We start from the raw sequence: 26,741 nt of genomic DNA, 5'->3' as shown, positions 1-26,741 counted from the left end.
GTTCTGGGGATGGTGGAGTTCAGAGCAACCTTCCCTACGGGTGGTGAGATGACCAGGTGATCTTGGATGGCATTGTGTCACAGCTGCCAGCCTCTGGAATGGGGCTTGCAGCTACACAGGACGTGGGGTAATGTCACTGGCTTAGCCACACTTCCTACATCACTTGTCCCAATTCTTATGGTGGACGGCTCCGTTCAGCAGAACACAGTTGAGCCAGACCTTGTGGATGGAACCTTCAGTCGGCAAATCGGATGAAGCGGGGAGGAAGTGGTTGCAGGCATCCCACTTGCATGTCATCTTTAATGCCTTGCCCTGGTCTGGCTTCCGTTTTAGGTTTTCCACATACTGACAGTGGATGGCATCCTTCAGGGTCCTCTCCACTAACCTGCTACCTAAATGCTTGGCCTTTGTTGAAGGGCAGGAAACTACATAAGAACGGCCATACTGGGTCAGACCCCCAAAGATCCAACTGGCATCGTGTCTTCTGACTGTGGCCAATACCAGGTACCCCAGAGGGAATGAACAGAACAGGTAATCATCAAGTGTTCCATCCCCTGTCACCAATTCCCAGCTTCTGGCAAACAGATGTTAAGGACACCATCCCAGCCCATCCTGGCTAATAGCCATTGATGGACCTATCCTCCGTGAACTTATCTAGTTCTTTTTTGAACCTTGTTATAGTCTTGGCCTTCATAACATCTTCTGGCAAGGAGTTCCACAGGTTGGCTGTGCACTGTGTGGGGAAAAAATACATCCTTTTGTTTTAAACCTGCTACCTATTAATTTCATTGGTGCCCCCTAGTCCTTTTGTTATGAGTAAATAACACTTCCTTATTTACTTTCTCCACACCAGTCATGATTTTATAGACCTCTAACATATTCCCCCTTAGTAGTCTCTTTTCCAAGCTGAAAAGTCCCAGTCTTATTAATCGCTCCTCATATGGAAGCCATTCCATACCCCTAATAATTTTTGTTGCCCTTTTCTGAACCTTTTTCCAATGCCAATATATCTTTTTTTGAAATGGGGCGACCCCTTCTCTGCCTCAGCTAGCACCAGTGATATCCACTGTGTGTAACTGGATCAGAATGAACCGTATTAGTCATTTCCTCTTGCTACCTGCACCAGTGAATCTGGATTTGGAGGTGAACAGACCATTAGATTGAGGGGAAGGGAATTTACTGTCCATGTCTGTTCAGGCCTAGGATTTCCATAGTGGAGGCTGCCCCTGCTCCAGAAACCATAGACAAAGAAGGGGAGTTAGTCTTCAACTGTGGGTTTCCTCCTCTATTCCACTTGAAGGTTTCCCGTTTTAAAGGGAGTGCTTTACCTTCTCATAAGAGGATATTCAGTCTTAGGTTGGTTAATGGATAGCCGCCAGCCCCACATGGCCCTCTGAGTGGCAGGAAGAAGGGAAATCAGTCACCTGGTTCATGCTGTCACAGTAGTGTACTTTAATCTTTCCAAAAAGCAAAGGAGTACTTGTGGCACCTTAGAGACTAACAAATTTCTAAGGTGCCACAAGTACTCCTTTTCTTTTTGCGAATACAGACTAACACGGCTGCTACTCTGAAACCTGTTAATCTTTCCAGAGGACTGTCCTGCCCTGGGGGAAGGAGTTCACCCTCCATTTACTTTTACTCAGAGATAATAAAACTCTGAGATGGTTTGAGGGGTGGGATTTTGGACTCCAATTAGTTGTCCCATTTCATAATGGCTTAATTTTCATATTGCACCTTTCAGTGCTGACATACACCCTGTCTTTGTGAATAGATCACTCCACTTGCCCTTGCTATGCAGCCACTTCTGGGGTGGCATAAGACAGCTATCTAATAGTGTGCACCAAAACTATAGGCACATAGTTGCAGTGACTGGTTTCAGAGTAGCAGCCGTGTTGCTCTAATAAATTTGTTAGTCTCTAAGGTGCCACAAGTACTCCTTTTCTAGTTGCAGTGACTAAGACAGTTAGGAGACAAAGGGAATCGGTTTGTTGAGTTTGCCTACAGAGAAAGGCAGAAGCGGGACTTTTCTAGCACTTTTCTAGGTACCACAGCAGGAAAAATCTACAATGAGAGGAAAAAGGTGTATTGCCATCTCTGCCGCTTGCTCTTTTCTGCCTGCATCTGTGGAGGTCAGGCCCAGAGATGGAGCCGGACCCTCGAGGCGTCCTCCCCGATCCTGGTTGTGACTTGCTAGGAATGCAGTCTGGATGTCCGTGCTGAAGAAAGCCAGGCAGGAGGAAACAACGAGGCGTCCTTGGGGCACCTCAGAAACTAACCAATTTATTTGGGCCTCAGCTTTCGTGGGCTAAAACCCCCTTCGTCCGCTGCATGGAGTGGAAAATACAGTAGCGGGTGGAGAAATGAGGCCTGTCGTTGGGTGCCCGGGGAGGCCGAGGCGTTCTCTGCTGCTGGAGTCTCTCGGCAGCCAGACTCGAGGCTCTTGGCGGAGGCGGCTCAGCTGCGAGGCCCCCGGGCCCACGAGGAGTGCGGCGACGGGATGCCCCGGGAGACAGCGGGGCGGGAGGAAGCGGCCGGCTCGGGAGGGCTGCAGCAGCACTAGGGCAGGGCGAAGACCTCCCAGCTCCGCGGGAAGGGGCTGCCGGCCACCGCGGGCAGCGGTGTTTGGAGGCGCCCTGCTGGGGGGACGGAGGCGGGCCGGGCCGGGCGATGCGGCTTCTCTGGCCCCGGCTCGTCCCCCAGGGGCCCGGCCCCATAGCGCAGGGGGTCGGAGCCTGGCCCGTCCAGGCAGAGGTCACGGGTTCGAGCCCCGCGCCCCGGGCGTGCGCGGGAGGCCCGGCTCAGATCCCTAGGGCGCGGGGCGTGAGGGTGCACGAGCCGGGTGCACGAGGGACGGCGTTGCTGTGGCGCCCGCGCCGGCTCACAAGGCGGGGCCGGCGCCCTCGAGCCCGCCCGGGGGGCGGGGCCGGCGCGTGCGCCACAGACAGACAGTGGGCGGGGGCAGGCGGCGCGCGCGCGGTAGCGGTTAACGTCCCGACGGGCGGCGGCGGCGGGGCCGGGCTCTGCTCTCTCGCGCTAGGCCGCGCGCCTCGGCCGGGATGTTCCACCCGCTGCAGCGGAGGCCGCCCGCCGGCATCTATTGGTGGGGCGCCCGCTCGGGGCCCGCGCAGGCCCTGCGGAGCCGCTACCAGCGGCTGCTGGGCTGGCTCCAGAAGGAGCCCGAGAAATGCCCCGGCCCGAAGAGCCTCCTGGCCCTGCTGGCCAGCCAGTGCAGCTACGTGACCGGCCAGCGGGTGCGGCGGGCCCAGCAGGTCGGCCAGCTCTACGGCGACATCTACTCGGAGCGGGCGCGCTGGAGCCTCTTCCGCTGCCTGTGGCGCCGCTTCCAGGCCCGCCACGCCGGCGCCTGCAAGCTGATGGCGGCCCTGGCCGGCGTCTTCCTGTGGGAAGAGGAGCGGATCCGAGAGGAGGAGTTGCGAAGGTGGGTCCTGGGGCCCCCAGGGATCGGGAAGAGGGAGCCTGTGGGCCCATGTGCCTTCGCACGAGTATCCCAGAAGCTGCCTTGGGGTGAGCAGATGCCCTGGCGTTATAGGGGCAGTCCCGATGTGGGGGGGTCTCTTTCGTATATCGGCTCCTATTCCCCCCCCCTCCCGTCCCGATGTTTCTGTCTGGTCACCCTACTTCATGCAGGGTCCCCCCCCCCCGCTCCCCCCACCCTGCCATGCACTGGACTTTCCGCGGGGGGGAATCTAGATATTTGCCTAGATGCACAACAGGCGACATTGAAAGTGCTAGCGAAGTCCCTACCAAACTAAAATTTCATAAAACGACTTGTTTATACTGCTCTACGTACACTGGTTTTATGCCAGTTGATTTATTTTATAGTTGTATGATAAAAATGAGAGGGGGGGGGGAGAGAGAGAGAGAAAGTAAACTTTCAGTAGTAACGTGCTGTGACTTTTTTTTTTTTTTTTTTTTTTTGCATTTTTATATTTGATTTTGTAAGCAAGTGGGTTTTAAGGGAGGTGTAACTTGGGGGCATGCAAGACAAATCCGACTCCTGAAAGGGGGACCGTGGTCTGGAAAGGTTGAGAGCCGCTGCCTTAATGCACTAGAAAATGAAGGTCCTAATTCAGGGATGGATGGATGAGATGACTGGCTAGATCCTTTCCGTCTCTAGCTTCTGAGCTGAAATATATCCATTCTTTAATAACAAGAGTAGGGGCAGTTCATATTTTAAATATCTGATGAACGGTTTTGTGATTGTTTGGGCCCCAGAAACATGGATGAGGGGTGATATGTGATGAGGTACTTTTGCTTGAAACGGCCTGTAGAATGAAGGATTTGAGGGAGGTACAGAGAGTCAAGGCCATTCCTGTCTCAGGGCTGTCTTATCCAAATGTTTAAACTTGTTTGCATCTTTTCTTAGAGGTTAAACACATTATATTATGCAATCTGTTAAATGCATCCGATGAAGTGAGCTGTAGCTCACGAAAGCTTATGCTCTAATAAATTTGTTAGTCTCTAAGGTGCCACAAGTGCTCCTTTTCTTTTTGTTAAATCACAGAAACTCTTAGAAGTGAAATAGCCTTTGCATTTGCACCCGTCCTTGATACTTTGTCTATTAAAGGTTAAACAAAACTCTTCATGGCTTTTTATATATTTGAAATACTGAGAATGTTGTCTTTTTCCTATTTCTTTTGAGGGGCTCAAGTGTGCATCATGAGTTCTCTTAGGACCCAATGTTGTAAACAGGTAGGCAGGTGGTGCCTCATCCAATACCCGGTGAAGTAATAGGAATTTTTCCATTGACTTACATGGGTGTTGGATCAGGCATACCATCAAGGCTACCTATGGGACCATACAGTAGTTATTAACATGCTTAAACGTTTATGGGATTTGGTCTTTTAAAATTAATTGAAAGGCTGAGGTCGTGAATCTTCTAACAGACAGATCCATTTTCATATTTATTAACAGATCCATTCTTTTGTATCGGAAAGCTCATGAAACTTGTCTTGCAACTTAAACAGAGAGAAAATGTGTTGTGTGTGTGTGTGTGTGTGTGTATATATATATATGTGTGTGTGCGTGTATATATATTAGCTTATGGAAGTCCCTAAAGCTGTATTGGTGAGACGAGCTACCAGTCATTCTCTTCAGCTTTGTGGTATTGATCACATATTATGGTTGATACTTTTCTACGCTCTTCCTCTTCTGTTTTGTCTGTTGAAGTCTTCGAATATCACATTGGTTTTTTTACATTTAGATGCATAACCTGTTAGTTGGCCCATTAAAACTCTGAGATTGAGCTTTTCTACTTTTACTTCATATCTATTTTCCTTATTTTAATACCTTAATATTTAGTTTAATTTTGATGATTGTTGAAGGGGCTTTTCCCTTCCTTAGTATTTTAAAACAAGCAACCATGTTTTGAAAACTATCAGCTTTGGTAGTCGGAGATGAACTGTTCCAGTAAACTCCAAAAAGTTCAACCACATTTCTGAATAGTAATCTTTTTTTCCTTCTCTATAGAACTGACTTGATTAACTTTTTTTCTAGTACCAGAATTTCCTACCAGAGTGGATAAAAATTGATTATTTTTTAAATAAAAAAAATCTGTTTGTTTAATTTTTTGTTTTATTTTAAAAAATCTGTTGAAAATAGCATATTTTGTATTAAATTCAGATAAGGCCTACATTTACTATACTCTCAACATTTAAATACAAATGAGTCCATGAATCTCTATCAAAACTTTGAGTTAAAGGCTGCTTTTCTCTATAAAGATGATGTTTTTCCCCCTGATTCTAACTTTTGAAGTCAAGCTAGTAGTTTGACTTTCTTTAAAACTTCAGCAGCAAATGTGCCATTTGAATATTTGTATTTAAATGATTATAATAAATTAAGGCCTTAATATAGGTTTTCATAGCATCAAATTTGATTTGAAATTGGTTTATTATAAAAAAAGAAAAATATATTGGATTTAAATTAAAAAAGAAAACATTTTTTTTTTGGCTCCCAGCAGCCCTCTTCTAGTTCTTTGCTGAGATTGTACTTTTACTAGCTGGTCCTGCATGTACAAATGCTACAATTTTAACTCTCAGGCCTCTGTCTGTTTAATACCCTTATGTGAATGTACTCCTCTGCATAATCCTGTTTTACTGTCATGTTTCTCATGAAGTTTTAGAGCAGCTTAAATAAAAATAAAGATCTATTCATTAATAACTGATCTAAAACATTCAAATTGGTGTCAGACGTTATAGGATCAAATCTAAATACAGATCTCGGACAAGAATTTATAGTTGCATTTTAAGACAGCGTTCTCCTGTGGCAACTTCTGAAAAGGGACAATTTAAGAGTCTCGCATGCAGTGATTATCATGTTAGGAAGAAACGTAAAGAACATAGGTGTTTTTAATGTACTGTACAGCACTAAGCTATATATAAACTTATATTTTTAAATAATGAGCAAGCAATCCAAAATTACCACAAATTCTATAGTTAGAGGTGGCTTAGGGGTTTGTGGGGCCCTGGGCCAGAGCAAGTATGGGCTCCTCCCCACCCTTTCCTCCTGCAGACCCCTTCCCTCCTCTTTTCCCCCCCCCCCCCCCGGTGCTCCTGTCAGGGCTTGGGGCCTTGTCCATTTTGCAGGGGGGAGGGGTGGATATGCTGAGGCCCCTGGGCTCTGGCCCTGTTGGCTCCATGGCTAATCCACCACTGACTATAGGTGGTGAATACTGGTACTAAACACTCCTCCATCTTATTCTTGGTTCCATCACTTTACTTGCTGTGTTACCTTGTGCAAATGCCGAGTCACCGCTCTTAAAAAATCAGCCCCCTTCAAGATGTCTCATGTTTGGCATCCCAAAAAATGAAGTATTCCAAATCACTAGTCACTTTTGGAAAACTAGGCTTTAGTGCCTGTTTCCCCATCTTTAAGATGAGGGTAATAATTGTTAGAGTTTCAGGGTAACTGCACCTGTATTCCTGCTCCATGGTCCCTCAAGGTTTCAGACTTCCAGCCATCACCTCTCGTGGATAGAGACCCTCTCCCCCCATGACTGGGGATTTTAAGGCTGCACCACTGATCTGTACTGTGATATTCCCAGTAAGCCAGTCTGCCAAAAGGCCAACACCTGGTCTGTGCTTTACCTCAGAGAACAGTGCTGATGTTTTTACCAGTCACCGTGCAGTTCTTCCAAGCAAGCACATGTATTAATAGGGCAAATGCTTTACAGATAAAACATAAAAAACAATAAATACAGAGGCAGAAAAGAGGGGGAAAAGGGTGGAGTAATCTTTGTAATTTTGGTGAGGGTGCAGAAGTCCAACACGCTCACACGTTCTCAGTATTGGTAATGTTATCCACATTGCGTCCTTAATACAGTAGATCAGTTATGAAATCCTGCTGTGCACAGCAATCCAGAAATAAAGGCTTAACTCACATTGGTAAAGCATTTTGAGCGCTTCAAATGAGCACTTCAGACAGCATTACTGTGCCTTGTTCTTGTGCCACACAGTCTCACCTGCACCATGACTTGAGTAGGACTTTCCATGGTAAGAATGATGCTTTATTGTAAGTAATGATTTGCCTGTGCGGTGTGCTCCTTCATGGCAAGCCTCTGCACAGCTGTGTTTTTGCCTGCTGCACATAACTCCCATGTCCTGTTTTGTAAGGCTCTGTTCTGATGCCCGCCTCTAAAAGATTATATGGAAGAACAGCATGAGTTAGGACTTGAGTTCTTCTCAAACTCTTGGTGTAGATCACAGTTTGTTCTCTGGAGACCTCTCTTCCCGCTCCTAATTGCATGGGCAACTTCCCCTTTCAGACCACATTTGCAATCACATACCGTCCTATATATACAGCAAATGCCTACCTCAGAAAATAATCTTAGGGCAGTGCTGGATTTTGAGTTACCTCTTTATGAAGAGTAGCAGCGGGAGATGAGAATCAGCCAGCACCATGGGATCATCCAGCTCTGTGGGCCTCTAGCCAGTGCTCTGTGGGAACTGGTGTGCTAGAGTGGCAGGCTTCATCCTGAGTGTCCTTGGTTCTAGACCTCAGGCCTTTAATACTCACTTAGTACTCAATGTGAGACCTTTTATAGAGAATAAATGACTGTCTAGAAAAGAGCCTGAGTTGGGGTGTTATAAAAAACCTTAAGTAGGTCTGTACTGAATAGTCATTAGAAATCGCGTTTCTCCTCCCTTCTTCCCCCCTATGTTATATCTCTACAGTAGCATCTGATTATCTTCTTGCATGCTTTTGCTTCCTAAATAGACTGTCTGGGAATAGTGACAGACCTTAGCCACAGCTTTGGATGTAATGAAGAGAGATGAACATGGGGTACAGATGATCTGACCTATTTTCAGAGTGAAAGATGGTGAGAGTGACATGTCATCTGTTACATACAGGGAGTCTTCGGAATTACGTTGCAAGTTGAAACTGCTTTTCCCATAGGAATCAATGGTATGAAGGGGGGATTGGTTCCTGAACCAAGGCTTGATACACTGTTTTCACCACAATAGCCCACTTTTTTGTACTAAATGAATTACATTGATGTTGCAGCATTAGTCATCTATATTTACTGTACACTGTATTTTGTAAACAGCATTCAAATAAACATATAAACTCTCACATGCTGCGCTGAAAGCCAGCAACACAGGCTCAAAAAGCCAGGGAGAACAGCACACATGCTGAGCCTCGGCCAGTCACTGTTGGCTTCCCAGTTCTGAGCTCAGCCAATCAAAAACAGGTGGCAGCCAGAAGCAATCGCTTCCTAGTTGAGTTATACTAGTATTGAAGTGGAAGTGATTTCAAGCGAACTTTATGCAAATCGAGCATTGTAAGGGCGAAGCAAGTATCGTGGGGCGAAATGGGCAGTCAGTTGAAAAGCGTCATCCGACGCAGGTCTGAGGACTCCCTGTATTTGGGAGCTTCCACTGGTGAGCCTTCAGATATGTGACGCATCGAATCTTGAAACCTGACTAGCCCCAAGTTAGCTGCCCATCAGGTCATGTGGGATGTGCTGTAGGAAATACTATCTGCTGGAGATGAGTGCTTCGCTGATGGTACTATCTATGGAGTGGTAGAGTGCCTGCATAAATTGTCCAGGCAGTTTCTGGCTCCCTGGGGAGCGGTGGGAGCAGATTCCCAACCAAGAAATGCAGAACTCTTGGAATTTTGTTTGGAAGCTCTATTGCACATCTGCTGTACTTCTGGGTTTATTTTTAGGTTGTAAATGCTGCAGCAGGGACTGTCTCATTCTGCAGCCTGTTTGCTGGGCACCCTAACAGTGCAGCCAGAGTATTTATTTGCCAGCCAGAAATTACTTTATAGGGGAATGTAGGCTGCTGCCTCACTTTGGTAATTTGTGCAATTTGATTGACCTTTGCAGATTGCTATCAGGCAAACAGTGACCCAGGAAGGGGGGGGGCCTAGTTTGAGAACCTTCTAAACTGATTCTGCCAAGTTGGTTTTGTAGACACTTTATCTGTTCCAGGTGCCGGCTGAAGTCTGGTGCCAAGGTCAGAAGTGACTTGTATGATTTATAGAAATACAAACTGCAACCAGGCTTTTCCCCTCCCTTCAAAAAACAAACTAAAAGGGAATTTTTAAGGAAACTTAGTCTCCCTGCTGTCCTGGCTATACTTTGTTTTGGGCAACTGCATCCTGCCTACCTACAACTCTCCCTTCAGTTGAATAAGATTCACAGATTCCAAGCCAGAAAGGATCATTATGATCATCGATTCTGACCTCCTGTATAACACAGGCTAGAGACCTTCCCTGAATTAATTCCTAGAGCAGATCTCTTAGAAAAACATCTGGTCTTGATTTAAAAATTGTCAGTGATTGAAAATCTACCATGACACTTGGTGAATTGTTCCACTGGTTAATTACCTTCACTATTTAAAATGTACACCTTATTTCTAGTGTGAATTTGTCTAGCTTCAAATTCTAGCGATTGGAATATCGTGTTATACCTTTCTCTGCTAGTTTGAAGAGCCCATTATCAAATATTCATTCCCCATGTAGATACTTAGACTGTAATCACATCATCCCTTAACCTTCTCTTTGTTAAGCTAAACATACTGTAAGGCAGGTTTTCTAATCCTTTAGTCAGGGTATGTCTACACTGCACAGTTGTCGCCAAAACTTTTTCTTTTGCGGGTGCTTAATACACACATACCCCACCCCCGGCCAAAGACAAAAGCGGCAGTGTGGAAGTATTTTGTCAGCAAAAGTGCCAACAAAATACTGCAAAAGAAAATTCACAAACGCTGACTTTTAGTGACAAGGCTATGTTGACATAGCCTTGTTGCTAAAAAGCTGCGTAGTGTAGACAAGCCCTCAGTCTTGTGGCTCTTCTCTCCAGTTTTTCAATGTCCTCCTTGAACTGTGGACACCAGAACTGGACACAGTATTCCAGCAATAGTCACACCAATGCCATATGCAGAGGTGGAGTAACCTGTCTACTCCTGCTCAAGAGTCTCCTGTTCGTTGATTGCATTAGCTCTTCTGGCCACAGCATAAGATTGGAAGCTCATACTTCATCTTATTATCCACCACAACCCCCAAATATTTTGCTAGTCACTGCTACCTGGGATAGAGTCCCCCATCCTGTAAGTGTGGCCTGTGTTTTTTGTTCCTAGATCTATTTTTACATTGACATTTTGCCATATTAAAATGCATATAGTTTGTTTGTACCAGTTTACCAAGCAATGCTGAGACAGTGACCTGTCCGCTTCATTACTTACCACTCCCCTAAATTTTGTCATCTGCCAATTTTATCACTGATGATTTGGTTTTCTTTCAGGTCATTGATAAAAATTTAGTTAAACAGTACAGGGACTGATCCCTGCAGGACACTACTGGAAACGTATCCTGTTGAAGACAGTTCCCCATTTAGATACATCTTGAGACTTATCCGGCAGGTTTTAATCCATTTAATGTGTGTCAAGTTAATTTTATATCGTTCATAGCAGTGGTGCAGATGTTGGAATTGATAGGGCTCACATAGCCTCTGATTTGGAGCTGCTCTGAGCATAGTTAAAGGGGTGAAAATGGTTCACTTGCAGGAAGTGACTGGATCAGTCAGAGAGCCCGTGAGCTACTGGCATGGCAGACGCAGTTGGAATGGCTCTTAATGTGTACTTGAAGGAAATGGCAAAGTTGGCTGCACAGTAAAGTGAACAGACCTTTGGAAGTGTTACTGTACCACTCCAGTAGTATGAATGTACCAAAATTGAACTCTTAGTACAACTTTAGCAGATAAGAAGAGATAGACAAACATTTCTGTAGTATTTGGCTACTAAAGACACTGCCATCAGGAAGCGCCATCCTCCTACTGCTAGCTCCAATAAGTCTTTGCAGAGGCCAGACTGGGCAACTTTCTGATGGCTTTCTGCATAATGAATATGTGAGGAGATGTAGGGCAAATCTACACTGCAAAATTAAGTCAACATAAGTACATTGACGTACAGCCGCTGCAGTAATTAAATTGCTCTTGCATGTCTACACTACGCTTCTTGTGTCGGCGGTGCACATCCTCACTAGCAGCACTTGCATTGATGCAAAGAGCAATGCACTGTGGGTAGCTCTCCCACTGTGCAACTTGCCACCATCTAGCGCAGGATGTTTTGGGAAGGGTTCGCAATGCCTCATGGGGGCAAACGAGTCATGCAGGGTTGATTGGGAACATGGTTTCAATGTCCCTTGAGGCAATTTTCTCCATCCCATAATTTTATCTGCATCCTATAATGTTTTGCGCCTCTTTTCAAAAGCCCCCATGTCCGCCATCTCTGTGAGACGCATGAATCCTGCACAGCTTTGCAGTATTGTGATGAGTGTTCCAAGCACAGTATTCCTGATCCTGCATTATTTGCAGAGCTGCCAGAGGAGTCGCGGGGAACTAGACAATTCCTTGGAGGCCAGATTGCTGTGGGACATAAAAAGAAACATCAATATAATTTGCTTTCCCCTCGATGTGGGAAAGATGTGCACATGCCTATGTTAACCAAGATGAGATTTTCCCAGGGACTTAAAGACACACTGGTTATGATAAAATATAAAACAAGTTTATTAACTACAGAAAGATAAATTTTAAGTGATGGCAAACAGATCAAAGCAGATTACCTAGCAAATAAACAAAAATGTGAACTAAGCCTTGCATACTAGATAGATAGGATTTGAATTAGTTTCTCACCCTGACTGATGATACGAGCAGGCTTGCAGATTCTTAAGGCACAGACGGCATTCCAAGTCCTTTGTCTTTCAGAACATCTTTCAGGTGTTGAGTTATGGGGGAGTGAAGACAAATCATGATGTCACTCCCCACCTTATATAGTCTCTTCATCTGGCAGGAACCCTTTGTTTTAAGCTAAGCTTCCAGCCCAGTTTGTGGACAAATACAGGTACCAAAATGGAGTTCAGTATCATGTGGTCTGGTCACATGTCCTTGCATGCCTTGCTGAGTCACAGCAGCCATTGCTTATAGGCTGGCTGAAACATTCACAGAAAGGCTCAGCTCTTCCATGGTCCATTGTCTTTGTTGATGAGCCATCAGCACTGTCTAGCTTCTTCATTTTTGTACCTGAAAGGCTGACAGTGGGTGTTTTCACTTACCTAGCAAAACTGTATAACTTCGCACACAATCTAACAGGATATTAATCTTCAACAGGTCAAGACTTTTTAGAATGATACCTTACAAGGCATACTTTATACAAGATGCTACATAATTATATCATAATCATATTACTATGGTCAATGGGGTGCAGTGCCACAATGGGGTTTAGTTGTCTGCTGCACTATGGGGTCTCCACTTTTACAAGGCTAAACATTATACTAATAAAATAGGCACAACCTGTCCTAGATTATCTTGGGAAGCTATACTTCTCTGACTTAGTGAGCACCCTGGCTCTAGTTCAGTGCTGCAAGTGTCATCTTTAACAATGGGTTAGTCCCAAAGTTTCACCTTGTTCCAAAGAGGTTCTTTCCCTTGTCAAGGCTTTTTCTTTTAGCAGTTCATCCCTTGCACATTAGCAATCTAGTCCATCATCTGTTTACTTGGGATAACTGCTGGCTGCCTCTGCTGTTACCCAGGGTTTTCAGAAGTTAAGTTAACAACATGGGCAACTTAACTGTTTCACTCCAGCTGGTGTAAGGAATAAATCAACAGGAACACAGCAATTCGGGCCGATAAGATTCATGCAAGTAAGCGTGATCTATTTAAAACTGCAATTTATCAGATTTAAGCACACACAGACATAAGTAATAGGTTTAGAACATCCCAGATACTTACCTAACATCTGGAATGGTATTGAGTAACTAAACAGCAGGTTCGCAGTGGCCAGGTGCTCACCCATCGGTGCAAAAGGGTGTCAGGAAAATTGTTTCTCAAGATAGTTTCAGAGGACTGCTCCAAAGTACACTGTGTTAGCCAATCTTTTAAAACTAACTTCTACAAAACACACGGGTCATAATGACCCCCCACTTGATCATCACTTTTCCTAACTTTCAATAAACTTTCTAATATCAGAGGCATCTAGATTCAAGGTTTTCCAACCACCAAGGTTTTCCATATCAGTTTGTTTGTCTGTCTGTCTGTCCCCTCCTCCCATTCTGATTAGCAGAAATTGCCTGCTAGATATGACATTGCTTCTGAAAGCCGGTCTCCAAATTAACCCTTAGCTATGTGTAGTTCTGTTTCATTAATTCAGGGTAGCTGAATACACATAATATGGTTTCCATTAGCTTAATCACATTCTGGGGGTATATACACCCCTCAAATCCAGGGCAGTGCTGTAGCTTTTTACTGGAAGCTTAATTTACAAGAGCTGAATGATCCATTTGACCTCCCAGCGAAGTCTAACTTCCACCTGTGAACTTTAGAACTATCTCTTGTAGGTGATATGGGGTTCTGACCCTGCTTGAGGGACTAAAAATGTGTGGAGAATGCTAGCAAATACTGCTTGCTGAGTCTGTTCTTCTCAAGGGGAAAGTATTCCTGACCTTGTAGAAAGCTTCAGTCCATCTGTACAAGGAGCAGGCTCCTTTGCAGTTCCCTCTCCCTACACAGGCAGTTTGGCTTCCTAAGCAGCAGTGTTGGCATTAATGGTTGCCCCAACTGTGCCCCCTTCTCTCCTCCCCAAGAAAAGATCTTTGCAATCCCCATCAATGCTGAAGGAGGCTTTCACTTGGAGTCCTGACAAGCCTAGCAGGTAGCATGAAGAACTCTGCCCAGGGAGAGAGAGAGTATACAGTGGAGCTGCTGTCCCTTTCCCAGCCTGGCTTCTCTGGGTTCTGTTCCCTTGGCGAGGGAGTGTGCGGCCCATTGCTGGCACCTCCGGGGAATCCTATTCTAACGTGGCTGCTGCTGGGATAAATGAAGGCAGAAAATACTTTGCTAGCCTCGTAGGCTGTGTATGTAGCAAAATAGTAGGTGGTCCTGGCCTCTTCTGTGGCAAGGCCTTGGCACTGACTAGCACAGCCTTTCCTCTGTTCCCACTCCAGGTCTGCAGAGGAGATGAAGCACATGGAGGAAGTCTCCAGGCTGTTCCAGGGCAGCGGGGGAGAGCACCAGAAGCTGGTTTCCAAAACCCATGTTGATTTAACAGCCGCTCGCGAAGAGCACCCCTGGGAGATGGTGATGGACAAGAAGCACTTCAAGCTGTGGAGGCGTCCAATACAAGGGACCCACCTGTTTCAGTACAGAGGTAATTCCTCCATCCCCCTTGCCTGACTCTGTGTGTTGTCAGTCGCAGTATGATGCCTGTTCACGCTCTGTGCGTGGCTCTCAAACGCTGAGCAAAAATTCAGCATGGCCTGTCCTAAAACCTACTTCCTTCTTTCTCTCCTGACATCATACTATTCCCTCTCCCAGCTTCTCACTGGAATTCTCCATCCTCCCCCATATTGTCCCTCTTTCTGGTCACTGCCTCTCCTCCCCTCTGTAGTATGATTCCAGCCCCTGATAGCAGCTTCTGGAAAAGACCTTTCTCATGTGATCCCACTGAACTGAGATACAAAAACTGGCTTGTACATGTGGTCTCAAAACTCTGTTTCCCTTTACTGCAGTCTTTGGGACGTATACAGATGTGACTCCCAGGCAGTTCTTCAATGTGCAGGTGAGTGTTTCTAGGCCCATATCTCTAATTCCAGGATGCATGAGGTGTTGGAAATAAAATACAACTCTCTACCCACAGCACTTAATATAACATCCGCATAGGAGGGGCGTGCAAGTCCTAGGGCTTGCTTTGTTGTGATGCCCACAGCAGGGTGATTTGCTCTGCATTAACAATCCACCTGTAGTTCACCTGGAAGTGGGTCTATTTGGCTTTACATATGTATACAGCTTCTGCTCACCTCCTGTTAGCTTTATGCCCTGTCTGGCTGGTAATCTCCTTAGGATCCGTTGTTAAGTAAATCCTTGGTATAAACTCTATGCTCCCTCTTCACATTAATTACCTGGTATGTCTTTTCTGGTGAATCAAAAATACTTGGCAGGATGGAGCTGCTTAAATTAGTTGAGACTCTGTTTTCCCCATGGTAGCCGTCCTGGCCCAACAGATAGGGCATGGCATTTGGATTCAGGAGACGTGAGTTCTAGATAAGATACTTCTCCATATAATGCATAATTAGACTGTGAAACCTGCTGCCATAGGATGTTGAGGCCAAAAACTCAGCAAGATTCAAAAAAGGATTGGACATTTTATATGGTTAGCAAGAATATCCAGAGTTGCAATTGTTAATGCTGCCAAAGTCATCCTTCTCTCATATCCCACCTCACTACTGGCGCAACCTAGTATTAGAGAAACAAGGTGAGGGAAGTAATATCTTTTATTGGACCAACTTCTGTTGGTGAAAGAGACAAGCTTTTGAGCTGCACAGAGTTCTTCTTTAGGTCTGGGAAAGGTACTGAGGGCAAGTCTACACTACAAAGTTAAGTTGACCCAAGGTTACATCGACTTGCAGCCACCGCAGTAATTAAACTGCTTTTGCATGTCCACACTACGCTCCTTGTGTCGGCGGTGTGCATCTTCACCAGAAGCACTTGCTGTTTAACTGTCAGTGTGGGGCATTGTGAAACAGCTTCTGAAAGGCAGCAACAATCAATGCAAACAACTCGGTGTCTACACTGGCACTACATCAACGTAACTACATCGACTGAGGCCATGTCCACACTTACAAGCTTTCAGCAGCACAGCTGTATCGATACAGCTGTGCCACTGTAAGAGCACTTGTGTAGCTGCATTATGCCAATGGGAGAGAGTTCTCCCGTTAACATAATAAAAGCCGCTCAATGAACGGTGGTAACTATGTCAGCGGGAGAGCATCCAGAGGAGCCGTGAAATTGATAAGACAGCCAACAGCCGATGTAAGGAACGCAGTGTCTACACAGACACTGTCACCCTAATTACATCAACATAAGCCCTATGCCTCTCGTGGAGGTGCAGTTATGTTGGTGTAGTGGGACTCTTACCTCGGCAGGAGCAAGGCTGTAGTGTAGACGCTGACATAGGTCGACATAAGCTGTTTTCGGCCTTGTCTACACAGTTTTGTCAGCAAAAGGCAGCTTTTATTGACAAAACTACAATGCTACTTTTGCTGACAAAACTCTCCTGTTAACAAAATAAAACTGCCTTGACAAGAGGCGCAGAGCTTTTTGCAGCAAAATTTTAATGACACAGTGTCAGTGTAGACACCACTTTTGGTTTTGTTGCTGTAAATGGCCTCCAGAAGGTGTCCCACAATGCCCATCCTGACCCCTCTGGTCAGAAATTCAAACTCCACTGCCTTGCAGCCAGGTACACAAACATCCCCCTTTAAAGGCCCAGGAATTTTTGAAATTCTACTTCGTGTTTGCTCAGCATGGAGAGCTCACTTCGCATCTTCCCAGCTGACCACGGTGGGTGCATGTGGCAAATGCTCTCCCACTTGGACCATAGCAGAGGAGTTGGATCTGCTGTGTATGTGGGGAAAGGAGGCTGTAGTCCAGCCGTAGGAATTTCGATACCTATGGGGAGATTTCTTGTGGCTTGTGTAATAAAGGCTGCGATTGGGACACTGTGCAGTGCAGAGCGAAGGTAAAGGAGCTGAGGTGGGCATACAAGAAGGCAAGGGAGGCAAACTGTCACTCCGGTGCTGCCGCTTCTCTAAGGAGCTGTACGCCATCCTTGGCGGCAACCCTACCATCAATAGCCCCCGGATACATTGGCGTGGCTGAAGGCAGCAGACAGTGGACCTAACACCAAAGATGAAGTCATGGATGAGGAGGTGGAGTTGTAGGACGATGTGGAGCCCACAGCGGTTTGTCCAATGGGGCAGCAAGTCAGGAACTCTTCTCCACTCCGGAAATGTCTAGCCAGTCCCCGCAGTCCCTTGCCGGTGACAAGAAGGAGAGGAGACTCCTGGTAAGTGATCTTTTTGACTTGATACTGCTCAGTTATATGATGTGCAGCTTCCCTTTGCTTTGTATTCTGTAGAAGTGGGTGAAGGGATAGAAATGTGCAAGACTAGCTGGATTTGAGTGTGCTCCAAATTACCCTGCGCAGCTAAGCAGTGCGGTGGAACAGTGTGTTGATGCACACCGAGATTTCACAGGAATCCTCCAGAGAGATCTTCTCCAGAGAGATCTCTAGAAAACTTTCCTGGAAGTACTCGCCAATCCTCTGCCAAAGGTTCCTTGGAAGAGCTGCTTTGTTCCTTCCCCCATTGTAGGAAACTTTCCCACGCCACTTGGCAATCACTTGTTCAGGGACTAAAGCGGCACACAGGTGAACAGCCTAGGGACCGAGTCTGAAGCTGCATGTGTGCAGCAGATGCATCCTAGAATCCTTGCTTACCCTCAGGAGTGAGATCTGCTTCAGTGACCCCTGCCTGTGGAAAATGGTGGCAGAATCTACAATATTGTCCCTATTCGCCTGCACTGATCCCCTTGAAACATAGCGTGTTCGGCAAGGTGTTTGCTTGCTAAGGGTCAGTGAGAAAGTGATTAGTATGTTCCAAGAGGTGTATTTTACTGTAATGATTCAGTGCTGTGCGTGAACTAACAATCATGCTTCTGTGTATTGTTCCTTGTGCTTCTGCAGATGTGGCCTTTGGGGGAGCGCCTCTGGCAGATAAGGAAGCAACCAAGGCGTAGCAAGGAAGACATGTTCCAAAAGGTGCTCAAATCCTCTGAGGCAGAGAATGCAGGGAATGGCGAGAAATGGAAAGGCAGGACAGAAAGGAGAGTGAGGCATGCATTCAAAAGGCCCATGAGCAGATCAGCATCTCCATTTGCTCTTCCATGACTTAAGTCCCTAGTCATACTGCAGTCAGAACAGATGCGTGCTCTACCCCCTGCAGCCAATACAGAACTGTTTTCCATGCCTTCCCCAAATTCCTCCCCTACATTCCTTTCAACTTTTCGGAACGTCTCGGTATCCTGTTCACTCCACCCCTTCGGATAGCTTCCAAAATGATAGTTGGATTCACGCACAGCTCTGAGAGCTTACACTGTCCTTCACTGATCTCTTCCTTCCCACCAAGCCTTTTGTGTGTGTTAATTGGTGTTTAATAAAAACAAACTCTCTGAAAGATGACCAATCTTTGTACCCTACACCTATTGATTGCAACTGGTAGTAAAACATAGGCATGAGTTTAATCATTTGTTTACTGCAAATCCTGCTTAGGAATCATGTTGAGTTAGGCAAACAAAACTGAGATTAATGAAGTCTGGCAGACTGCTGTATAGAAATACACATTACTGGTTCTCATGATCAAAATACTGCCTCAAAGCCTCCCTGATTCGAATTGCCCCCTGTTGTGTGTCTCAGCCCTTGTATCAGCCTGCTCAAAACCAGCAGCCAGGTGATTTGCCTCAGCCCTCCACCCCTGGGCAAACTTTTCATCCTTTAGTCTCACAAAGATTATGGCGCATGCAGCAGGCAGCTATGACTGTTGGAATGTTTTCCTCACTTAGATCTTATCTGCCATAAAGGCATCACCAGTGTGTTTTTAATCTGCCAAATGTACATTCCGTGGTCATTCTGCACCTACGCAGCCGATTGTTGAAGCACTCCTTGCTGCTGTCCAGGTTTCTCATGTAAGGCTTCATGAGCCAAGGGAGTGAGGGGTATGCTGGGTCTCCCAAGGTTACTGGGCATTTCGTCATACCCCCACTGGAATCTTCTGGTCTGGAAAGAAAGTCCCTGCTTGTAGCTTTCTGTACAGGCTAGTGTTCCTTAAGATGCTTGTCATGCACCTTCCCAGACCACCCTGCATTGGTGTCAGTGAAACGCCCATAGTGATCAACTAGTGCCTGCAATACCATGGAGAAGTACTCCTTTCTATTAATGTACTCTGTCACAAGATGGTCCAGGGTGAAAATTGGAACATGTGTTCAGTCTATAATCTTGCCACAGTTAGGGAATCCCATTTCTGCAAAACCATTCACTATTTCATGCACATTGCCAAGAGTCATGGTCCTTCGTAGCAGGATGCAATTAATGGCCTTGCACGCTTGCATTAACGCAGTCCCCATGGCCTACTTTCCTAACCCGATCTGATTTGCGACCAACTGGATGGAGTTAACAGCTTTCATACTGCCATCACCCCACGCTTCTCCACTGAGCGGGCACCTCTCATTTTGGTGTCTTTGCGCCACGGGGCTGCGGCGAGCTCCGCGCACAGTTCCAGGAAGATGGCTTTCTGCACCTGAAAGTTCTGCCGCCACTGCTCGTCATCCCAGACCTGCATAATGATGCAATCCCACCATTCGGTGCTTGTTTTCCAAACCCAAAAGCGACAGTCCACCATGTGCAGCTGTTCTGTGAATGCCTAAAGTAATCTGGTGGTGGTTCTTTCCCTGGCACGCAGCAGGTCAGGCAACTCTGATTCCTGTTCAGTTTGGGAGCTCATGATGTACTGCATGTCCATCCGTGATGTGTTCATAACCACATGACCACAACAGTAGAGAGGAGTGTAGGATCCCTTCATACAGAGATGGACACACAGTAAACTGGGGCTGTTGAAAAATGCAGTCAGAAGACCATGGGAATACTAGGACACAAAATAATGCATCATGGGACGTTGAGCTCACACCCATGATGCTCTGCGGTCCACTCCACCTTCCCACAAGTCCTACCTTCAGAAAGTGGTGAACAGCACAGTGCGATAGCTACCCACAGTGTACTGCTCTCACCGTCTGTGCAAGAGCACCAAGTGCGGACTTGCTCTGCCGATAAAGGGAGCATAGTGTGAACGTGCAATAGCAATCTTTATAGCACTTTTTGATCATAGACATGCATTTTGTCGACAACACTTTGTAATGTAGACAAGTCCTTAGATTGATGTAAGCTGCCTTACATTGACCTAACTAGTGTAGACTAGGGGTTAGTGTCCCAGCTGAATACAGGCGGGAACAGATTGTTTAGCATAAGTAGTTAACACGGATTGTAAGAAATCATTCAAGGTGAAGTGGCCTGTTAACACCTCTGCTGTCATAGAACAAAAAAGGGGGGTTAGTGGGTTACAGGTTGTTGTAATAAGCCATAAATCCAGTGTCTATCTTCACTGTGATCTTGAAGGTCTAGTAAAGTTATGAATTTAAACTCCCAAGCTCGTATTTTGAAGGCGTTGTGCAGGTTTTTTTGTGGAGGGACAAGGACTGAGAGGTCAAATATGGAGTCGTCATTTTGTGAAAAGTATTTGCCACAGGTGATAGTGTTTTTTACTTTACCATTTTTCTGTGTGAGTGGAATGAGGGGGAGTCACCAAGATTATTCTAGTATTTGCCTACAATTTTTTTCTGTGTGATGGTCTGTTGTAGGCCTCTAGAGTCTGACTCTAGGGCCTTCTATCCCCAGTCCTCCTCAGCAGAGCATCTGCTTCCCAATGCAGCCTTATAGAGGGGGGAAAAGCTATAAAGTCCTGTGTCCCTGCTGCCATCCCCGCCACTGTGTTTTTTCCCAGCAAGAGTATCTTAGTGGTCATAAACTTCCTGTAATGCTGCCTGGCTCCCAAAAGCAGTGTTTATTTTTGGCAGGTAGAGCTTGGCTTTTCCACAGTATAAGGAACTGCTCATTTGTCTGGCTTTCTAAGGTGGGGGGCACCTCCTCCAGCCATAACCTCGACTATAGAAGAAACGTGCTACACAATTGTCATAAGTTCTTCCCTTGTTCCATAGCTGGACACTGAGTACAGGAAGAAATGGGATTCACTGGTCATCAAACTGGATGTGATTGAGAGAGACCTGTCCACTGGCTCGGAGGTGGTTCACTGGGTAACTCACTTCCCGGTGAGTGTTCCTTCCTCCCTCCCTCACCCCCCTTGCTTTCTGATGGCCTGTCTGGTGTTAGAAGGGACTGATTTGCATGTCTTTGTTCCTTTAGTACCCAATGTATTCACGGGACTATGTGTATGTTCGGCGGTACAGCGTGGACCAGGAAAACAATCTGATGGTGCTGGTGTCACGGTATGTATCACTGACGCAATCTAGCTATTCCTGCTACACCTAGCGCCATGGTGTGAGGATGGGGTTGTCCTTAGACTCACTGTCACTCTGACAAAGATAGCAAAGGCATTGTTTCTTTTGTAAGCCTTGCTCCTTTGCCATTCTTTTGCCTGGGTCAGTGGGTTGTTATAGGCAGTTAGTTATAGATTGTTTGTTTGACCCTTCCCATTATAAGACCCTGTTTTCAAATTTTCTGTGCTGGGTGTCTGCCTCAGAAACTGTGCTGGTTCAGCTGTTTCTGAGAATAAGGCTAGGGAAAAATGTTTTGTAGTAGTAAATTCTGATCAGCTTTTCTTTGAAAAGCTCGTGTGCTCCTGCATCTTGGAAGAGGGACTCGAAATTTGGCAGGAAGGGTGGACTTTTTATCAGGGATGTGCCTTTTGCTGAGCATATGAAAATCTACCCTAATTTGGCCAAGTTGTAACTCTTTGAAAAATCTCAGTTCACATGTGCTCAGTAGAGAGACTTCTTTGATTTTAAGCTAAAATCTTCAGAGATTTTATGTGCATTGTGCATGCTCCAGCATCTCCAGCTTGTAGTGCTGACCCGGCTGTGCTTGTGCCTCTCCACAGTATGAATAAGCAATACCTGTAGCCCTGGGCTGGAGGGAGTGAAGCTGGACTTTCCCTATTATTAGCAGCTTTGTGCCAGGGTAGGGCTGGGCACCAGAACTGAGAGCAAGAAGCCTCTCTCTCCTGAGCTTTCAGCGACTCTCATGCCGGCACTCAGGCAGTCTGAAGGAGTAAGCCACGTGACTCAAATGTGGGGGGCAGAGGGGAACAGCTGGACCTGGGGGGCGAGAGGGAGTAGGCTGGGGCAAGAAGCTTTGAAGGGGAGGTGGAGAACAGACTGGGACTGGAGGCTGGCACAGGGGTGGGGACTGCCAATGCAGGGAGGAGACTGAATGAGAAGTCCAGGGAGGGGGATTCTGAGCTAGTGGGAGTGAGGAATATGGGTGGGGGGAGAGGGACTGGAGGCCATTGAGTGGGGAGAAGATGGGCCTGGGGAGAACTGGGAATAGCTGGGCAAGGAGACTGGGGATAGAGTTTGGAGGGGGTGAGGAGAATAGACTGAAACAAGGAGCCATGGGTAAGGACAGGACTGGGATGGGGACAGTGAAGAAAAGTTCAAACTTGGGGGCAAGGCAGGGAATGGGCAGAAGTGTCTCTACTAGAGCCTCAGTGCAACCTTAATTCAGTCTCTTATGCCTATGCCCTAGCAAATAGTACGTATCCATGAAATTAGAGACTATCCTGCATTTATACGGCGCTTTGACGTTTGCTGCATAGACAGTCAAACATGGTCCCTGCCAATCTAGGTGTAATGGCAGACAAGGGCATGGGAGTGAGAGGGAAGTTTAGATGGTGACAAATCAAGAGGTTACTCTTCATTTTGCACTGTGTGCATCGTGTTCCCCTTCTTGTTATGTTGGTGTGGGGGAGCTTGTTTGGAGGAAGCGGGCTTTGATGAGATATTTGAAGAGGAGTGAGAGGGTCTTTCCAGGCGTAGGAGAGAGCGAGTGAGATGCTTGTGGGAGGAGGGCATGAAGGAAGCTGGAACTGAGTGAGCACAAGGCTCAAGTAGTGGTGCTCAGATGCTGCTATGGTTGTGCGAGCTTCCTGCCCTGCAGTCCGTGGAATGGCCTCCGTTCTGCTGGCTGAAGGATGAGCGATGTTCTTGATCCAGTAATGGAGGAAAGAATGAGAGCTTCAAAGGGGATGTGGCTTCAAAATTGGAAAGGCCGGTACTTCTCGGGTCCCTTGTCAGAAGCCCTTCTGTCATGTCTAGCGTGGTGTGGAAGAGCCCAGTTCTGGAACCACTGGGCTAGAAGAGAATACTGGAGAGGGCTATCTGGTGTGCGTTTTAGTCACATACGTAGCGATACCTGGTTCATAGACACACAATGACTACTTAAAATGCCTTATCAATGGCAGTGGAGGCAGGGTGGATAATAGGGCAGGCCCGTTTCCTGTTCTTCCACAGACTGCCTGTGGGAACTTGAACAAGTCATGTCTCTGCCTCTGTTTCCCCACTGGTAAAATAGGGATGTTGATGCCCCCTTTTGTAAATCGCTGTGATCTAGGTATTACTATAAATTGCCTGTTGGAGCCTCTCTAAATGACAGCAAAATTTCAGGAGGCTCTCTGAGAATAGCTTGGGTTCTCACCATTGTGGAGAAACTCGTCTATATTTTATCATATGTGATGATTAGTACAGTCTGTCAGCATCTGTCCATTTAGACCCAGGTCTTAAGCTAACCTCAAGAGGGGTTACCCAGGGTTATAAATACCCTTTTCCCATCTTGCATATATTCCAGAGCAGTGGATCACCCAGGTATCCCAGAAGATCCCGAGTTCGTGCGGGTTCGAACCTATGAATCCCAGATGGTTATCCGACCACACAAGACATTCGATGAGGTAAGTTCCTGACCAGCCTGGAAAACCAGGGGAACAGTTGGCTGTCATTGAGGCCTCCCCAGGTAGAACCTGAGTCAGGACAGGACCTCTTCTGAAAGGTGGTAACTGAATATGCTGACTAAAGCTCTGCGGTCTGCAGCTGCTGCACCAGGGATACCAGCTCTAAGTAACAAGGGGAGAGCTGTGTAGATTCGCCTAGCCGTAATGACAACAAACCACTCTGATGGGACCCAGGACTGTGAGGCCCTGGACAATTGCCTGCTTTTAGCATAAGGAAGTCTTGTCTGTGCCTGCCGTGGATCAGCTCCCTGAAACCACCAGCCTCTGGCAGCACAAGTACTGCCTTCCAGGCCCCTCAGGCCTCATGCTATATGTACAGGTAGCAATAGGCACACACCAACCCCCGAGTCCTCAGAGTATCCCCTGCAGTATCCAGCCCTTGTCCACTGAATGCTCTCAGAATTACCAGGCCTGCTGTTCCCAAAGGAACAGGACATACTAGCTTTTCACATTCAACTCAGGGCCATCTCTTAGCTTACACCACAGGACTGAGTTATGTTTATAGTGAAAACAAGAATAAAGAACAGATTCAGGTGATACTGAGTAAGAATGTTGGGGGAAAATGGTTACATATAAAAGAATATAATTCTTTCTGAAGACTGAACTTGACAAGTATCAGAGGGGTAGTTGTGTTAGTCTGTATCCACAAAAACAACAAGGAGTCCGGTTGCACCTTAAAGACTAACAGATTTATTTGGGCATAAGCTTTCGTGGGTAAAAAACCCACTTCTTCAGATGTCAAGTGGGTTTTTTACCCACGAAAGCTTATGCCCAAATAAATTTGTTAGTCTTTAAAGTGCTACCAGGCTCCTTGTTGTTTTTTGTAACAAGTTACTGTCTTGTCTAAAGAAGCTTTTTGCCCAAGTTCCTCTCCAGCTTTTTCAGCCAAGCCTAGCTGAGATCCCACTTTCATGAAGCAAATTCGCTGTGCACTTGCTTCCTAGGTGACGGATTCCAGCATATCGTCTTTGTCCCAAATATAGTAGAACAAACCTGTGATGTGCACCTCTAGGTAGGGTCCATACTCACTCTCACACACTGTTGTTCTCTTTGAAATTTCTTACAATCCTTCATTAGCATTCAGTTCAGATTGGTAACAGGTGGCTCATTGTGAAACATACAATTATTAATGTGCATTTAAATAGCCAGACAGGTAAACATCTCTTGTCTGACAGAAAACTTGTTTTTCACCTTTGTTGGTGACCAGTGCCTAGATATTCTTTGAGAACATATTTTCAGTATATATACGTAACTCCTTGCATAGTACCCATACATACATTTTACAATTATATTGATGACCAGAGTGACATAGGCTTCTATTACGTGATGCTCTCCTGATGAGCTACCATGTCTATTCCAGATTCAGGAGATTTCTGTAACCTCCTTGCCAGTTGGCACCAAGAGATTCCTGTGTCACAGTCACAAAGCTGTGACTTCCTTGGTATCATCTTGGTTTTGATATTGAGCTAAGTACCCGAAGTCAAAGTTTAGCCAAGATTTTCATAGATTCCAAGGCCAGAAGAGACCACTTTGATCATGTCCTCTGACCTGCCTAACACTTTTTCAAGAGTTGTGTTATGTTATCTTGCTTTTGAAAATAACCGATTTTGGGTGCCCAACTTGAGACTCCTCCTAAGTTCTGAGCACTCACCTTCTGAAAATCAGGCCCCTAGAATCATAGAATATCAGGGTTGGAAGGGACCTCAAGAGGTCTAGTCCAACCCCCTGCTCAAAGCAGGACAGTCCCCAACTAAGGAGTCTCAGGCACCCAAAATTGCTAATCACTCTTGGAAATCTTGGCCCTTGTGCTTCAACCACTTGGGAGGAGCTTTTATGTGGTATTAGCAGAATACATAGCAGTCTAGATCTGCCCCTTGGACTCTGGCTGGTCAACCTGTGTAGCAGCTAGCTGATTGGAACCTAGATTTGAGAAAAGAACAGGAGTACGTGTGGCACCTTAGAGACTAACAAATTTATATAAGCATAAGCTTTCGTGAGCTAAATCCCACTTCATCGGATGCATGCAGTGGAAAATACAGTAGGAAGATAGATACACACAGAAAACATGAAACAATGGGTGTTATCCTACACACTATAATGAGAGTGATCAGTTAAGGTGAGCTATTAGCAGCAGGAGAGAAAAAAAAACCTTTTGTAGTGATAAACAAGATGGGCCATTTCCAGCAGTTGACAAGAACATGTAAGGAACAGTAGGGGGGAAAATAAACAAGGGGAAATAGTTTTGCTTTGTGTAATGACACATCCACTCCCAGTCTTTATTCAAGCCTAATTTAGTGGTGTCCAGTTTGCAAATTAATTCCAATTCAGCAGTCTCTCTGTTTTTGAAGTTTTTTTTTATTGTAATATTGTGACTTTTAGGTCTGTAATCGAGTGACCAGGGAGATTGAAGCGTTCTCCGACTGGTTTTTGAATGTTATAATTCTTATAAGTCTGCTTTGTGTCCATTTATTCTTTTACATAGAGACTGTCCGGTTTGGCCAATGTACATGGCAGAGGGGCATTGCTGGCACATAATGGCATATATCACATTGGTACATGTGCAGGTGAACGAGCCTCTAATAGTGTGGCTAATGTGATTAGGTCCTATGATGGTGTCCCCTGAATAGATATGTGGACACAGTTGGCAACAGGCTTTGTTGCAAGGATAGGTTCCTGGGTTAGTGTTTTTGTTGTGTGGCTTGTGGTTGCTGGTGAGTATTTGCTTCAGCTTGGGGGGCTGTCTGTGAGCAAGGACTGGTCTGTCTCCCAAGATCTGGGAGAGTGATGGGTCGTCCTTCAGGATAGGTTGTAGA

General features: G+C 46.0%; 1 protein-coding gene across 2 annotated transcripts in view; it reads left to right on the top strand.

The window, feature by feature from the left end:
- Nucleotides 1-2,944: 2,944 nt before the first annotated feature.
- Nucleotides 2,945-26,741, top strand: part of STARD7 (StAR related lipid transfer domain containing 7) — a 31,569-nt gene continuing 7,772 nt past the window's right edge. Inside the window, exons 1-6 of one of the 2 annotated variants that reach the window (XM_038384781.2) lie at nt 2,945-3,439; nt 14,467-14,669; nt 15,031-15,080; nt 21,125-21,235; nt 21,330-21,412; nt 23,769-23,868. In XM_038384781.2, the coding sequence (XP_038240709.1) occupies nt 3,057-3,439; nt 14,467-14,669; nt 15,031-15,080; nt 21,125-21,235; nt 21,330-21,412; nt 23,769-23,868 (930 nt within the window). In that variant the 5' untranslated portion in view covers nt 2,945-3,056. The remainder of the gene's footprint in view (nt 3,440-14,466; nt 14,670-15,030; nt 15,081-21,124; nt 21,236-21,329; nt 21,413-23,768; nt 23,869-26,741) is intronic. The other variant, XM_043502893.1, reaches the window with a different exon arrangement.

Source organism: Dermochelys coriacea, chromosome 26 (genome assembly GCF_009764565.3).
Source record: "Dermochelys coriacea isolate rDerCor1 chromosome 26, rDerCor1.pri.v4, whole genome shotgun sequence".
Lineage (NCBI taxonomy): Eukaryota > Metazoa > Chordata > Testudines > Dermochelyidae > Dermochelys > Dermochelys coriacea.
This window is presented reverse-complemented; position numbering and strand designations above follow the sequence as displayed.